This window comes from Sparus aurata, chromosome 22, assembly GCF_900880675.1.
Source record: "Sparus aurata chromosome 22, fSpaAur1.1, whole genome shotgun sequence".
In the NCBI taxonomy this organism is placed as follows: domain Eukaryota; kingdom Metazoa; phylum Chordata; class Actinopteri; order Spariformes; family Sparidae; genus Sparus; species Sparus aurata.
Genome location: NC_044208.1, coordinates 19,401,982 through 19,418,632, shown reverse-complemented (window position 1 = coordinate 19,418,632; position 16,651 = coordinate 19,401,982). Strand labels below are relative to the sequence as shown.

The window sequence follows — 16,651 nt, the reverse complement described above, 5'->3', positions numbered from 1 at the left end:
TCAGCATGGCGCCTTTAATTGAAGATGTGAAGAATAAAAAAAAAGCTTCCAAGACTTTCAGAATTTTAAAGGGAGCCCATTTTATTTTAACTCCATAAGGACTCACAGGGAATGAACGTCAGTCTCCTCTGGCTCGTACAAACTTTTGTGGTAATAAAGAAAGTTTTGTCGGGGGGAGAAAAAAACTCAGACCGAATAATGGCAAGTATCTGGGGCTTTTTTTTCTCTTCTTTTTCTTGCACAACCATTCACCCCTCAACAAGGACATGCACCTTTTGACCCCCAGCGACTCATGACCCCAAGTTTTATCAGCTTTCTTTCAATACCTTTGAAAACAAGTCAGGATATGGATAGCAAACATGAGCCGACAGGTCAGAGAGAGGTGAGAGAAGGAGATTAGAGTTAGTGGCTCTGCACAAAAATTGATCCAACTCCTAATTAATTACTGATAAGCCTACATATTGTAAGGGGGAACTTCTGATATATATAAATATATATAAAAAGCCTAATGATCCTCTGTGTGCTTGTTTGTTACGGTAACCAAATCACAGTCTCATTAACGTGTAATCAGAAAATCATTTTGCACGGTGTGTAAATGAGTTGTTGGTGTTTAAATGTTACATTTAAATCATTAAATATTGCAAAGGAGACGTTTGTATTAATTCCACGGGCCCTGCACTGTTTTATAATTTTGTCTGTCTGCATAAAATTACCTGCGTCTAATTAAACCTCCACTGTGTGATTTTTCCCATCACAGCAAGTGGAGCAGATGGCCAGTGTGAGTGATGGCAAAAGCAAACATTCAGTGTGTAGTTGTAGTCCTGATGGATCCAGCCACGGCAAGGTGCAGTAAGTCAATAAAGCCGCGACTACTGCACGTATCAATTATTAATCGAAAGCCTCCAATAGGTGCACTTGTAGCAGCGGAGACTCGGGACAGGTCGGCTCGGAGCTCAAGAGGCTTCTGTGTCAGGAAATTAGCCTGTTGGCTTTATGTGGGATGTGTGTCTAACATCTGGTGCACACAAAAGTGAGTCATAGCATGAAAAAAAAAGTAGTGAAAACGGTGGTGGTTGAACACAAATGCAAGACGCAGACTCACTAAAAGTGAATATATTCCCATTTCTTTTACTCCTCTATGACAGAAAACTGAAAATTCTCCTGATGTGACGACATCATCTTAGGCTTTGGGAAACTCTGGTTAACAGTTTACACCATTTTCTGACAATAAGTGTAGGAAATAGGTTATTATGCATGTAAAAGGCCATTTAAGAAAAGTGTCCCAGGTCTACGCAAACCGGAGTTCCGCTCTCCCACGGAAAACGCTGCTCCTAAAACGCCTCGTCAGTAGTCCCGCCTTTAATTTTGTCACCATGTCGCACATTTGCATAATTTATGCCCGTATTCATGGTAGAAGCGAAACTACCAATATGCTGAAAATGCAACACAGCCAACTGTAGAGACAGGTAGCAGTGCTGGCTCGGGCATGTGGGAACTGACCAATCAGAGCAGACTGGGTAAACAGGAGGGGAAGCCTTAAAGAGACAGGAGCTAAAAAAAGCTGATGTGTTTTTTTTCAGCACTACAGCATGTAAACCTATTCTATTCTAGTAGTGATGATTAAACTACTCCTTTAATCATGACAAATGTTTTACAGACTAAATGGTTAATGAAGGAGTTAGATTGCGCACACATTACACGTAGAAACAGCAGCATTGAAAAGAGTTGTTACTCCATGCACACAGCAACTAGAGGCAATAACCAAATTTAAAATATCATTCATATTCGTCGGGGCGCAGTCCTGTTTGTCACCAGTCGCAGCCGTGGTTTCAAGAAAGAATTGATGTTAAACTTGGTGACGATTATGGACTCACCAACTCATTATCACTATGCTTGCAAGCTGAGTTGTAAACACCGGCAGCTGTTTGTTCCACTGGGCCCTGACAGGGGTTACGACCTTAGAAATACGGCTCGGTGCTGAGAGAGGCCCCGGTGTCGACCCTGTGGTCGAATATTTACAGCGAATAAACAGTTTTGTGTCCCGTCGCCACTGCTGTAACAGACCTCGAACTTGTCGGAAGTTCATCCAAAGAAAATAAATCTCATGTAACACCACCGTGGCTTTTGATTGGTCCGCGTTCAATCATAGTGACCTGAGAAAACACTCGCGATTGCTTCACTGCATGAGAATGTGTGATGTCAGGGCCCATTTACTGTGTCTAAGAGAGGGAAGCCATAACAGTTACATCCATCTCATTCAAAGGGCTGAAATGATGCGTTCAAAGACGGGATCAAGTAAACAGAAATCACAGCAGATAACGCAATTTTCAAATACAAATATTTCATTATGTTTACAAACATATTTATATTCGACAGTGTAACGTTCAGGGAACACCAGATCTTTCCCTGCTGTGTGTGGGGGGGGGTTTGTCTAAGTGTGCGCGCCCCTCCCACCCTCCCTCTGCTCCGCGAAAGCCTCCGTTAGTTTTACTATTTGGCGTTGAAGCGTTCAGGAGCCGCCGGCCGCCCCGGAGAGACAGACACAGACGCACCGGGAGCCTCGACGCAACAAATCGACCGTCAAGGGGGAACAAAATGACCGTCGAGAGGATATTCGACGAGCTCGGACATTTCAAAAGGTATCAGAACACTCACTAAGCTGATTTTTTTAATTTTTTTTATTTTTTGGTTCCTCAGCTCTGTGGATGAGTTCAGGGTATACCACCAGCAGCCAGTTGGGAACTAACTTCTCAACTCCTGGTGTTATTTTTATTCTAATACAAACGCTAATGACGCCACCAGAGCTCATCCTGGTACACTGCAGAACTTGTGCACGGTGCCTTTGGACACTTTTACGTGATTTTTTTCTACAACATGTCAGCGCACATTGAGCGGTCTGTTTTCACTCAGAGGAACACATGAGTAATTTATGGAAAATAAACAAAACAAAAAATGTACTTGGTACATCCGGCGTTAGTTCCAATAATTTGAATTATTAGTTTTTATTTTTAAATGAATCCATTTAACTGTACTCCCAGAAAGCAATCCCATGTTTTTGTGTAGAACAGCCATGATTAGTCGATTATTAGATCAACTTGCCAACTATTTTGAACATCAATCCATGCTTCTTAGTCATTTTTTCAAGCAGAAATGTCAAACATTGGCTGGTTTCCAGCTTCTTAGATGTAAGAATTTACTGCTTTATTGTCATTTATGACAGTAAATTAAGGTTTTGTTGGACATAAGACTAATTTTGGCTCTGGGAACTTGTGAGGAGAATTTTTCACATCAAAATTTTACCTCGGGTATGAAGCCCTGTGTTTTTTCTGGCTTTAAAGAAAGAAAGGAGAAGATTAGAATATCAAGATAATAAAGAAAATGTATAATATATAAAGATCAAGAGATTATTAAACTTGTCTTAAGCATAGTCCAACTTAAAGGGGCAGAAGGTAAATAATAAAAAATATATATTAAAATTCATATCAACAGAATGTGAAGAAATAGCAGTTTTTGACATTATGATGTCTGCGCCAGATATAAAGATATCTACTGAAGTTAGCATGCTAACCAGCTAGCCCCGTCCTTGTCTAAAAATCCTATAGCCGTGTAAACACCAACACTCCCCTGGTCCCCGAGCTCCAGGTCTGAACCACTCGCTGCCTGGCTAACTGAGCTAACTAGCAGCAGTTAGCAGTTACTGTAGTGATACGCTGCTTGCTGTTTGTTTCAAGTATGAATTTCACAAGTAATCAATTCCTACATATTGCACCTTTAAATTAAGTCAAGATCTTTATTAAATCTGAAGCTGTTTGTGGCGTTAACTTGTTATTTGACCAGTTACTGTGACACCTACAAAGAGCTTTATATGAACAAGACAAGAGCACAAATTCAGTAAAGATGAGTTGCTATGGTGACCTTATTGCATCTGTTTAACGGCAGACCTAAAAAAAAGTCTGCCATCAGCGTATTTTGATGCATTTTCTCTCTCCAGATTTCAGGCATGTCTTTACTTTGCAGCAGTCCTCCAGGCTGTGGCCTGCGGGATCCAATACCTGGCATCTGTGTTCTTAGTGGAGACTCCAAACTTTGTGTGTGGCGTGCCCGGCAACATCACAGATGTCCTGTACGGTAACCTGACCGGATCCAGTCTGGAAGACTTCCTGCCGGACTTCAAGTCAAAGTCCAGGCCCCTGGTGGTGAGGACGGCTGAGGGAGATCAGTGGGAGCTGGGTCGGTGCCACAGCGCCCTGCGCCTCGACCCCAAGGGCTTTACGTATGACTTCGATGGCAACAAAACCGCGAAAGCCTGCGACAAGAACTTTGTTTACGACCACTCGGAGGTTTATCAGAGCATAGTGACGGACTGGGACCTGGTGTGTGAGAGAGAGTGGCTGGCCAAGCTGTGCCAGCCCACCTTTATGCTGGGGGTGCTGATCGGAGCGCTGGTGTTCGGGGACATCGCTGACAGGTGAGCAGGGGGTGGAGGAGGGGGGGGGGGTGTAGCTAGAACATGATCGATAAGGACAGGGCAACATGGCCTTAGAATAGTATCACAGGAAATGACATCACTCTACTGTAATGCAGCCTTTAAAACCAGGAAGCGCCTCTCCCACAGCTCCACACTCATACGTTTCTAATATTAGGGATAATGAAAGTGACAAAGTGGATCGCTGGTGTGGACGATGATGGGATTGTTGGTTGAAAGACGTGATGACAGCAGGTTCCCCGGGCACGTTTTGAGATGGAACAGCTGACCTAACCAAACAGCTGCCAACCGTTCGGCCAAGACGGAAGCGGTCAGTGTTTAAGAAGCAGGACTTTAGTCTGATAAAGTCAGAGTGGAGAGGGGCGCTCTTTCATGTCTGGGCAACATATCTTATAAAACGGGTCCCATTAACGGAGGGTAAGGATTAAGTGCTGATGGTTAATGTGGATGAGTTAATCATCATCTGGTCTTATGCTTTTCATCCACATGATCACCGGTCCAATGCCTTTTGGTCCCTGTGGCCCGCACCGCAAGGTCAAGTTCTGTTTGTCAGTGGCTGCGAGTTACGTTGAGCCGGCAAAAGGGGGCTGTGGAGCATCTCTTTAATGTTGAGGGCAAAGTGCAGTCCCATGTTTGTTATGCCCCAAATCTGTGTCAAACCTTTTTTTCATGTCAAGGACCACTGACCCACATTTGATAAGTTTTTGTCGCAGGGTGACGTTTCGCCACAGAAAGTGTGTGAAAACCCACGACTAACGTAGTCGGACATTGTGCCAGCTGGGTTACTTGAGGATGGATTTATTGTGAAGATAGATGACTCCCCTTTTACGCTGCCGGCCCCCTGGAAGCTCCTCAAGGGCCCCTGAATGACCCCATTCTGAGAACCACTGCTCTATACACGCAACTACTTGAGAGTATTGGTGTTAGCCCTTGCACACCTGCTCACTTGCCAGTCCGGCAGATATAAAGAGAAGCGGTCATCACACAATACTTTTTCCATAGCATGCAACTGAAAGTCCTAACAAAACAATGCATTTCCGACGTGACCATGCACTTCTTGTCTCTGTCTCTCCTCCTGCAGGGTCGGCCGTGTGAGGATCATGATGTTCACCAGCCTCTGTCAGTTTGTTCTCGGGGTGTCCGTTGCCTTCTCTGGAAACTACTACATGTTTATAGTTCTTCGCTTCCTCCTCGCCATGGTGAGTTCATCTGTGTCTTGTGTCCTGCATCCGTGAATGGCGTGGAATGAAGTCATAATGAAGTGACAACAAATGCTGACGATAACACCAATGTTATTAACACTTGTACTGTATGGAACAAGGGAGGCGCCTTACTCTCTGCTGGTAAACAAACATGCTCCTTTAGGTTCATTGTAGTTGTTTTTCTACAAAACATTGTTCATGTTCTCTCTGAATGTAGGAGGGTCCTCCTATTAGACACATCGCAGCCAAGCCAACATTCAAACCAAAGCAAGATGTCTTCTCCAGCTGTGTATAATAAGAATGTGCAGTGATTGTGTTTCTGCCCTCTTTTATGCTGGGTGTGCAAGGTTATATTTTGGTTGTGTGAAAGGGGCTCTATAGCAGTTTTACGTGTATTAATCACCATTTTATGTGATTTAACATGTCGTGAAAAATGAGACCTTTTCTGACCCAGTGGGTTGCCCATGGCTGATTTTTTGAAGTTGTTTAATGCTGCTTTCTTTGTGAAGGATAACATCCAAAGGATGTGAAGTTCAAGTGCCCCGTCTCAGCACCTCTCTCTGCTCCGCTAACGGAGACCAGCAATAGCTAACATCCAAAGCCTCGAGCACAACACAGAAGTTCCACCCCCGAGTATTTACTTTGAAAAAACAACCTAAATGGTCGACTAGTAACTGCTTGATATTGTAATAATATCGTTACATTTATATGAAACGAGGTAATGCAGGGTATAAGCAGAAATGACACAACGCATGCTCCAATTTGTCATTATTGAGAATCAGTACAAGATGCTTTGTACCGAAAAATGTAACACTGGATTGTGCCTCGCAAGTTAAATCGGGTCGCATACTGGTAGAGGTCAGGTAGAGCAGCACTCTGAAATTCCCAGACCGACATGTTTACAAGTAGGTCAAGATAAGGCATTCATGGGATAAACACCAGCAGAGTGGATTAAGTAACGGAGTGTCCTGAGAAGGTATATTCATGCTTGTTTACAGAGTAGCTGGTAGAACATTGGCATTAAATAACATGTTTACGAGGCGAAGGAAGGGAGTCATTATAAGTCGGCGTGGCAGAAAGCCCCTACAGTCAGTCCACTGTTTCACTCCTCTCCGTCTTCTTCTCCCATCCCCCCCCTTCCCCCTCGGTCCACTAGAGCTACAGCTGTTGTTTTTCACATAGAACCAGACTCTCACATAGGGCACATTCATACTGCACCGCCACAACAAAGTGCAGATTTGGTCTCAGGAGCGGGGACTCACGGTATGTCACATGGAGATCTGACGACAACATGTTTACTCACAGTTGAACATAAGACTGTACATTTTGTGGTGTGTATGCGTGCAGATAGAAAAGACCAATAATCCCAGTTTTCAAAGCAAGACTGTGTAACTTGAAAATGACAGACGGACACTTTGTTTCACGAATAAAGACTTGAATTCAGACTTCAGGCTCAGCTCAGTACACTCAGGGGTTCTTCTGCTGCAGTCTGACTTGAAAAAAAGGGCCCCCTCACCCTCCACTGGATTTACTTGCTGAGTTTTGCTCAATTCCCGGGTGCCCACATGGTAGAAGTTGACTTTACTTTGAAAAGATCAGGAAACAGATTTCAGAATTTACATGAAGTTGTATGAGTCACAAAGTTATAACAACTTAAAATGGCTATTATTTGTTTTAAGTAAACTTTGTCTGATTATAGTAACTTTTAAAAAGTCAGGAAACCGATTACCTCAGCATTACCAAATGAACTAAGTTCATAGGTTTCCTCGATTTCTTTGAGGTAAAGTTTGTCTGTTTTGTCAGATATTACAGTGTAGGAATCATGATTACGCTATTTGATCTCAACAATTGAGCCAATAAAGTCTAGTATTGATCTTCCAACCCCCTCTTCCATGTCCCATCCTCTCCTTCTTCAGGTCTCCAGTGGCTACCTCGTGGTCGTGTTTGTCTATGTCACAGAGTTCACCGGCATCAAGGTGCGCACTTGGACCTCCATGCACGTGCACGCCGCCTTCGCCGTCGGCATCATGGTGGTGGCCCTGACTGGTTACTTAGTGCGGGTCTGGTGGATCTACCAAATCATCCTCTCCACATGCACCTCGCCCTTCCTGCTTTTCTGCTGGAAGTTCCCCGAGACACCGTTTTACTTGATCGCCAAGGGCCGTTACAAGGAAGCCGAGACCCTGCTGGAGACGATAGCCCGCTTCAACGGCCTTGATTACAGGCTGAAGGTGGAGGACCTCCTGGAGCCAGAGAATGGCAAAGCTCTGCTTGACGGGGGAGAGGAGCGGCCGCCTCAGCCTGAAAAGAAGCTGTCCATCCTGGATCTGTTCGGCAGCTGGAGGATGGCGGGCCGCACATGCACAGTGTGGGCCATCTGGTTCATCGGCAGCCTGGGATACTACGTCTTCTCTTTGGGCTCGGTCAACCTCGGAGGAAACCAGTACATCAACCTCTTCCTCGCTGGTAAGTGACTAGCTGATAAGTGTGAATATGACCAATCAGAGTGACACATGCCGATTATGTCCGCTCTTGGTCCATTTTGGAAGGAAAAAAAATGGCTGCCTTGTCAGAAATGATCTCACATTAGAAACTCGAGGAAGTCAGAACTAAAGTAGCAAAATCTTGAATAATATATGACCAGCACTTCCTGGTTCCCAGATTGCCAGACACGCTCATCCGACTTTGGCCGTTTCTGGTTTATTCGGTTCACTCTTGGCTGACATGCGACCATGCTAAGACTTGCTTGCGGCTCGGATTGGGTAAACAGGAGTGGACCTGCCGACACGACCTCCTCAGGAAGAATGATGTGCCATCTGAGCTTTGTATGGAAGTGTTTTTGAGGAGATTGGAAAATATAGAGGTATATATTATATCATATCATAGGTCACATCGCCTAGCTCAAACCGATGAGAGCAGGGAAACATGTGAAGTGTGACTTTTCGACTTGTGCTCCTGTGTCAGTTGTCATAAATACCCCTTTAAATTAGATAAACAGTCATGATTGGCCCGACACAGGCCCGGGATTGGGGCCAGACAGACCTGGCAGAGCAGATTAAACATGAGCTCGGCAGATTCGTCTGGTTCCCAGGCTCCTGCTGAAGTCTGACATCAGAGGAGAAATTGTCCTAGCATGTCCTACGTTATACAGAATCAAGTATCAGTAAGTCGGGACAAGAAAGACATGTGATTATTACCATCAGACACCACAAGTCTGCTCACATGAGGGTACCAAATGGGAAGGACAGTGAGCCCCCCACCCCCGTTAAATCTCTCCCATAACAGTGGTAACGATATTGCAGAACACTTCAACAACATCGTTCTGCTTAGGTTAGCTGTTGACAGCTGCCTCAATACTTAGGGGCAGTTAGGGTTCAGGTCTGTTGTATAAAGTTATGTCTGTTTCAGTGTGTTTGTGTGTTTGAGAGCGAGGCTGGGGAGTTTTTCAGGTCGCCTGTGTAATGACAGCTCTCCTCCCGGGGAAAACAAATAGGCCTCTTAGATAGTTCCAGCTCTGCTTACCAAGCGGTCCTATTTAAAACCGTCAGCTTCAACTCAAGTCAACTATAAAACAGTGTATTTGAAGAAGAATAGTAAGGAGACTGTTACGTCACCAGGGGGAGGCAGTGAGGTGTTGTCTGTTCTCCGGGCTTGGCTTTGTTTACTGCTCTGTTCTCGGCAACGCAGCAGGTCACATTAGCAAATTGTGCTAATTAAGACAAGCTACAGTGCTGCCATCTGGGAGCGAAATAGTTTCCCTGCGGTTTTTCATCTAATAAGCAAAATGAGATTTGTACCGTAATACACATTTTTTTGTTTATTTACTTTTTGTTAAGCATAATTGAGAACTGATGTGCCACTCATGCGGTGCTATTTTTGCAAGCGGGGAAGTTTTCCAAGGCAAATTTTCCGGTTTTTCGCTTTGATAATAAACACTACTTTTTGGGCAATTCATGTCTCGAAATTACATTAGAGCATTTCGGCAAACATATGCAGTATTTACACTAAATCTACTTTAATTTTTTTCCTTTACACTTTGATGTGCTTCCCAGTAGGAACATGTGTAACTCCTGTTCATTTGATACAGCAGGGGCACATTTTGAGAGGCCAACATTTCAGATGAGGGCTCCAGTGTCAGTGTGCCAGTGTCACGGCGACCTCTGACCGAGAGCTGCTGTGATTGGCTGTTTTCAGGTGCGGTGGAGATCCCCTCCTATCTGGTCGGCTGTTTCGCAATGGACCGGATCGGCAGAAAGAGAACCTGTGCCCCAGCTCTGCTCCTGGCCGGGGTCGCCTGTATGCTCATCATTGCAGTACCTGCTGTACGTACAGTGTTTATGTTAAACAAGAATAACGATTGGTATTCTTAAGGTCTATCTCATGATAATCGTATAATTCATGCTTCATTACTACTCTGAGGTTATAAAACCACTGGCTCCAATATTTATTTTTTTCAGACCGTCGTACTTACTAACTGTGATACAGGGCTACTTCTGCACTGAGACCATCTGTCCGAACCATTCGCTCTTGAAGTTGACTGTCTTGCCGTTTCCCAGCTGTCACGTGTTTTGAGCTCTGACCCAAAGTAGCACAGCTTCTGGTCGAGTTGGCAAACAGCTGATAATGTAATGTCCAAGTAAACATGACCCGTGACACCGAAAGCCATTGTGAACGGAGCTGTCACCGAACATGAGCGGAAAAAGAGAACAGCATAGAGACGGAGAGTGCAGGCCCAACACCGCATACCAGAGTGTGTGTAACCCTCTGTGATAAACATCTTAGACAAATATATCTAACCTTCCCAAACATGCCGTAGTCTCTAAAACACAGTTGTTACTGCGTATACAGTGGACCCTCATGTGCTTTTGTTATCCACCCAGACCAGGTCAAAAGCGGCCAGGTCCTGCTAGCCCGGCGGTCTGCAGTGTTACGGGAAGGACACTCTAATCTTATCTTTTGCTTCCTTCCATCCTAGTTGCTTCACTCTCCTGATAGTCACACTGTAAATTCAGCGTGCACTCATACAAATGATATCTCCCAAAATGTTGGGACTATTCCTTGAAGGACTTCACTTTTGGAAAATATTTGTTTTATTCAAGCGGTCCCCATCAAATAAGGACAGCACACGCTTCAGTTCACACATCCGTGGAGTGCTGTAGGAGGGTCTGCTGCTGTTTAATGCTAGGCTATTAATGGAGTCAGTGGTGTAATGTAAAGGCTGTAGGTCAAAGGTTGAGTGTTTTATTTTTGTATAATATGAAATCAGCTAAACACTGTTTTTCAGGGTAAAGGTTCTCCCACCAATGCACAGATGTTGTCCTTTAGAACAAAGTGATGTGCCAAAGAGCGAACAAATGTACGTTGTTGCTTACATTTTCACCCCCAACCCCCCCTCTTCCCACAGGACATTGAAATACTGGCGATCACTCTCTGCATGGTAGGGAAGTTTGCCATCGCTATCGCCTTTGGACTCATCTACCTGTACTCCTGTGAGCTTTACCCAACGATCGTCAGGTAAGAACAAAACAGAATCTAAACACATTCGGCCCTCGGAAGCAAAGAATAGCTGAACAAGAACTACAGTTTGTGATTTGTCCTTTTATGGATGTGTTTGCAGAAAAAACAAACCCAGAACAAGGAAAGCCATCCTCAAAATAAAACTTTCAAAACAACGTAAACATCGGTCGCTTTGTAAAACTGGAAGAGCACTTCATTTTGGAAATCAGACGAAGGACTCCAAGGTGTATGACCCGCAGAAGATTTTCAAATTTAAAGAATAATTAGCTTCTTTCGCAAAGTATTGATCTTAAAGGTGTTATTGATGACATTCAGCCATCAAATGTGGCCTTCCATCTCTTCCTTACTGTTGCACTCACGTTACAACACCACTGTTGTTGGGATCATCTGCCCCCTCAAGTGGTTGCTACTTTGTTGCAGCTAATATAGTCAAGGGGTAGCTAGCTAACGTTAGGGTAGCCATAGGGTTAGAAATCAGCCATTAAACATTTTTTTTTTACAATAGACTGGCATCAACCGATACTCTCAATGGTGACGAAACATGGATACCACGGGATTCCAACGGTGTTAATTGGCTGACAAATCTTGTAAGGAGCTGGAGCCAAGGAATAGAGATTTTTTTTCTTCAAATTTGTACACACTCTGTAGATGTGATAAAAAAAGACATGTCTACATAAAAATGTCCTATCTCATATATATGACCTTTAAGTGTTAACTAATTTGATTGTTTTTTAAAATATAACCCTTTGTGTCCATTCTTCAGATTCCTTTCAAGCCTAGCCTTATAGGCATGTTAACAGTGTTTTGATATCAAGGAAAAGTAAATATCAAGCAAAGAACAGTCATGACTATTATTATGGACACATCGAAGCCTCCATTTCAGTGTCCTTTAATGTCAAAAAAAGAAGACTTGAAAAGAAAAATGGAAAAGCTGCAAAACAACAATCATGGACGGTGCAACCAGTCTGCAGATCGGATACACCCTTTAATCATGAAGTAATGTTGCTTTTCCAGAGTATTCTTTGTTTGCTTTGGTGGTGGTAGGCCTCATCTCAGCACCCTGACGTCACTGGAAATCTATCTTCTTTAATGTTGCTGGCCGTGTGTCTCTCCCTCCAGGTCTCTGGCCGTGGGTAGTGGCAGTATGATGTGCCGTGTTGGCAGCGTGGTGGCCCCCTTCTGTGTGTACCTGGCTGATGTCTGGGTCTACCTGCCTCAGGTACACACGTTCTCTCCGAAACAACGGATATTACTTAACATTTAATTGCCTGTTATCGCCACAACTCTGCCAACTTTGCACCTTGTTCCTATTTGCCATGGTTTATCTACGACTGTAACCTGGCAACAAAACACATTTGAACTAAATGATTTTGCCCTTTTAAAGCTCATCGTGGGAATCCTGGCTTTCATTATCGGAGTGCTGACGTTGTTGTTGCCAGAGACCCTGGGCAGACCTCTGACAACCACCTTGGAAGAGGCCGAAGCTCTGGGACGTGAGCCGAGCAAGAGGAACTCAGCCCAGGGCCATAAAGGCGCCGAGGACGGGGTGGAGATGAAGTAACGTGGAGCCAAGGCCCGAGCTGTGGAGGTCACTGCTGGGAAAAAGCCAGAGAGATGGACCCACAGAGAGAAGCTTTGGGAGGGAAGAATGAAGGAGTAAAGAGAAGGTGACAGCTGCCAAAAATGTAGTGGATTGTTGGAAGAAAATCAAAAAGCTCCTTTCTCAACCTTTTTGAAATGATGTGTTTGTTGACATTTTGTGCCGCAAAGTGAGTAACAGTTGAGTACTTTAAGAGTCCTAAGACATTACACAAACCTGCACGCAAACATATCAAGAAATGGTGCAATCCCATCAGTCCATGAAGTCACTGATGGAGAGAATCATTTGCCATGTGTGTGTATGTATATATTGCGTGTGCCAAAGACCAAGGAAATATGAAGTATAAGAGGATCATTTCAGTTTGTGACAGGTTTAGTCCTATTTTTGCAGTTTTGCCCCCATTGTTTCTATCGCTCGTGATAACTCTGTGCTCACCAGGGTAGTTGTTAAGATCTGGGTGCACGGTGACCGAGCTAAAACCGTCTGAGAGGGTGAATGAGGTCTTGCAAACAAGCCAAAGTTCAGCCTCCCAAAAGCTATGTGGAGAAATAGAAGCCAAAGGTAGGGTGCCACAAATGTCAGGAAAACTGTGTGAACACTATAACTACAGCAGGCGTCAACAGGTCAAGGTTCAACCAGGAAATGTGAGAGGTGACAGCGGACAGTTTGGGAAGTATACATTTATGGTGTGCTCTTTCGGATAAGTTGAGTTAAACCCTTGCATGATCTCAGCAATTTAGCTTTGCGAATACAATTCTGTTGAAAGAACTGAAACTGCAAAAATAAGACACAAGGAATCAATCCACAGGAATTTTGCTTTTAAATGAAGGAAGTGGGCAAAGGAAGGACATTAATGATCCGACAGTTAACTTAGACACTGTGACTTAGTTACCTCTCTGAAACAGTTCTCAATAGTGCAGATTAGGTCTGTGTCTGTCTGTCTGGAACATATAGAAAATACACGTGATGCAATACATTTAATTTGCATGATATAAACAGGAGATTGTTGAATTCCTTCATGACAGCAAGGAAGCAGCTTATTTTTAAAGCCACATTTTATTTTATTTTTTTAATTCCTGATTTCTGTTTTTTAAATCTCAGGGCATCCACTTTAGCGTATCACTGTGAAATGATCCTGAACATATCTTCTACTTCTACTCTCAGTTTGACATCTCATCTTGCTCAAGATGCCACCGAGTATATTTACACGGCGGACATTTTCCTCTGACGCCTCAGTGGTGGGAAGCTCGAATGCTGGGCTAAAGTTATCCCTCGGTGTTCCGGGTTGCGCGTCGGGTAAACGTTGTGGGAATTCGACATATCGTCATCATTTCACTGCTCCTGATTAATCAGCAAGTGCAAATATGATGCGTTATGAAAATCTGGCGAAAGTCGGGCCGTATTTCAAGGTAAAGCGACGTATTTGATTAGCTACCTGTTTGCTAACATTAGCATTTATCCACTCTGTAGCTAATGTAACTATTTCATAGTGTTAACACGATACCAGTGGATATATTTATTTAAGCTTGGAATCAAAACATAGTGGATGTAATCAAACAGCGATGTTAGCTCAGCAGTGGTTGAATGCTAACATTAGCCAACGGGCTATCAAATGCGTAGTTTTACCTTAATATATGGTCCCGTGTCAGGTCATATTTATCGCTATCCATCATCTCTTCAGTTGCGGATTAATCAGGAGGCGGTGAAATTACAATGAATTCAGATTTCCCACGTTTATAAGCAACTTGTGCGACTTCCCACCTTGAGCATGATGTCAGAGCACATTGGCCGCCGTACGAATGTGGTCTATCACTTAGCTTTAACGTTGTTATCTAATGTGTGTACGTGTGTGTGTGCGTGCGCATGTGTGTGCATGTGTGTGTCGGTAAGTCCGAAAGGTTGTGTCCTAGTTTTTCTACATGCCTATTCAGCGTATGCAATCTAAATGCTGGACCTTCTGAATGAAATGTGTATATATGGCAATACTACATGATACAGTATGTGTTCAAGAGTCAAGATGTGATCTCCAGATGTTTGGACCAAAGGCAGGAATGAAGCGCGACAGTGTGGAGATGAAATTCACCTGCTTTTTCAATATCGTTGTACACTGCTGGCATGTTTTTGTTTCATATCAAGCTGTAGCGTGGTGCTTTTAATCTGAAGGAGAACAAATTCAATCACGACGATCGGCCGATGACGTTTGATCACCGGGCGATGAAAACACTCAGGTTCAGTATTCAGCTCTGAACAGTTTTACAATCAAGAATGATTTTTATTTTGTATGGATTGTTTCTTTGTGATATTATTTTTATTTGATTACGTAAAAATAAATGAAATAACATGAGCTTATCTCAGTTTCTGTCTTGTTCTAATGTGTCTGCTGTAACAACTCATTGCAACTTTGCAGGTCTGAAACACTCTCTTTCTTCCCTCTCGCTCCCTCCGCCTTGTCAAACTTGAGGGTTCAACCCGGTGCTGGAAAAGTAGGGAATCTATTTCTGTCATACGGGGAATATAGAGCAGGTCTGGGAACTGCCCGCCAGCACTAACAGCTTCCTATTCGCCGGCAAAGAGGAGGTCCCTGCTGCCACAGCGCCAGCTCTCACTGCACCACCCAGCGCACGAACAAACCCTCTGTGTTCAACTTTGGCGCAGAAAACTCTGCAGATGCATGATCAGTACGTGTGAGTGTGTGTGTGTGTGTGTGTGTGAGCGAGAGTTTGTGCGTGAATGGAAAAGTTATGCACTTCGCTTGAACCTCAACAGCCAGGCTGATAATGTGAACTTCCAGCTCCCTATGACACTGTTGCTGCAAATGTTGTGTGCGGTTATAATCGGACACCATGGACACCACCTTCTACGTGTGTGTGTGCCCTTCTACTTATATCTTGGGGAGGACCAAATTTAGCTTTACACAGAGTGAGGACATTATTTTTAAAGGGCTTGGGAATGTGCTATGTCAGTACAGAGTAAAGAGGGAGGAGGTTAATTAGAGAAGTGCTTCTACTTTTCTTGTAAAGGCACATGGAAAAGGTTAGAACAGGGGGCTAAAGGCCAATTAGCGACCATGTGCCTGCTATGCATATCTGTGGCCTCACGCACGACACACACAGCTCTTTTTCTCGTTAGATATCTTTCAACTGCCCTGAGCCTCGAGTATTATCCCGTTATTAAATGATCGTTAAGGGTTTCAGGAGATGTTTAAGAGCTACAAAATCACCGGGTTTCAGTATCGCCCGAACACTAACACAGAGCACTGAGTCCAAACTGTGTAATGTTTTGGTGGGTGACGCGTCCCAGCAAAAATGGAAAGGTGACACCATGTGCTGGCCGTAGCTGCGAGTCGCATCAAACCGAATATGGCTGATCTGCAATCTCAGCACAGTTTGTCATAAATTATATATATATAATATCTTTTTTTTTTTTTTTTTTTACCTTTCTTCAGTGGTTTACAGTTTGTTGTGCATGTGGAGGGTCTTGATAGTTAAAAAGCCCAAAGTCCACACCAACAGAAGCTCCTTTCTCCCACAGAAAAGCCTGCTCCTGAAACGCCTCATTAGTAGTCCCAACTTTGTGACATCACACAACGTCACCATGTCACACATTTGCATAATTAATACCTAGCAGCTAGTTTGGCATGTAACTTGGAAAGTTTATCCTGGGAAATCTTTTCGTCTATCATTTTTTTTTTTTCATTTTTCATCTCACCAAGTGATTTTCTACTTTCTACTACTTCTACTACTAGTCTACTAGAGCAATTTTATCAGTGATGTGTTCTGTAGGTTGCCCAAAGTTTTCAAGAAAAAGTTATGAAACTGTAGGACTGAGGCAACAATACCAAGCTTG

The 16,651-nt window shown here is 43.7% G+C and overlaps 1 protein-coding gene across 1 annotated transcript; it reads left to right on the top strand.

The window, feature by feature from the left end:
• Positions 1–2,432: 2,432 nt before the first annotated feature.
• Positions 2,433–15,150, top strand: slc22a16 (solute carrier family 22 member 16). Its single transcript, XM_030406279.1, has 8 exons — positions 2,433–2,639; positions 3,992–4,468; positions 5,568–5,685; positions 7,605–8,154; positions 9,883–10,010; positions 11,093–11,202; positions 12,325–12,424; positions 12,590–15,150. Exons 1-8 carry the CDS (start codon positions 2,596–2,598, stop codon positions 12,764–12,766), a joined length of 1,704 nt encoding a protein of 567 aa, XP_030262139.1. The 5' UTR covers positions 2,433–2,595; the 3' UTR covers positions 12,767–15,150.
• Positions 15,151–16,651: the final 1,501 nt, after the last annotated feature.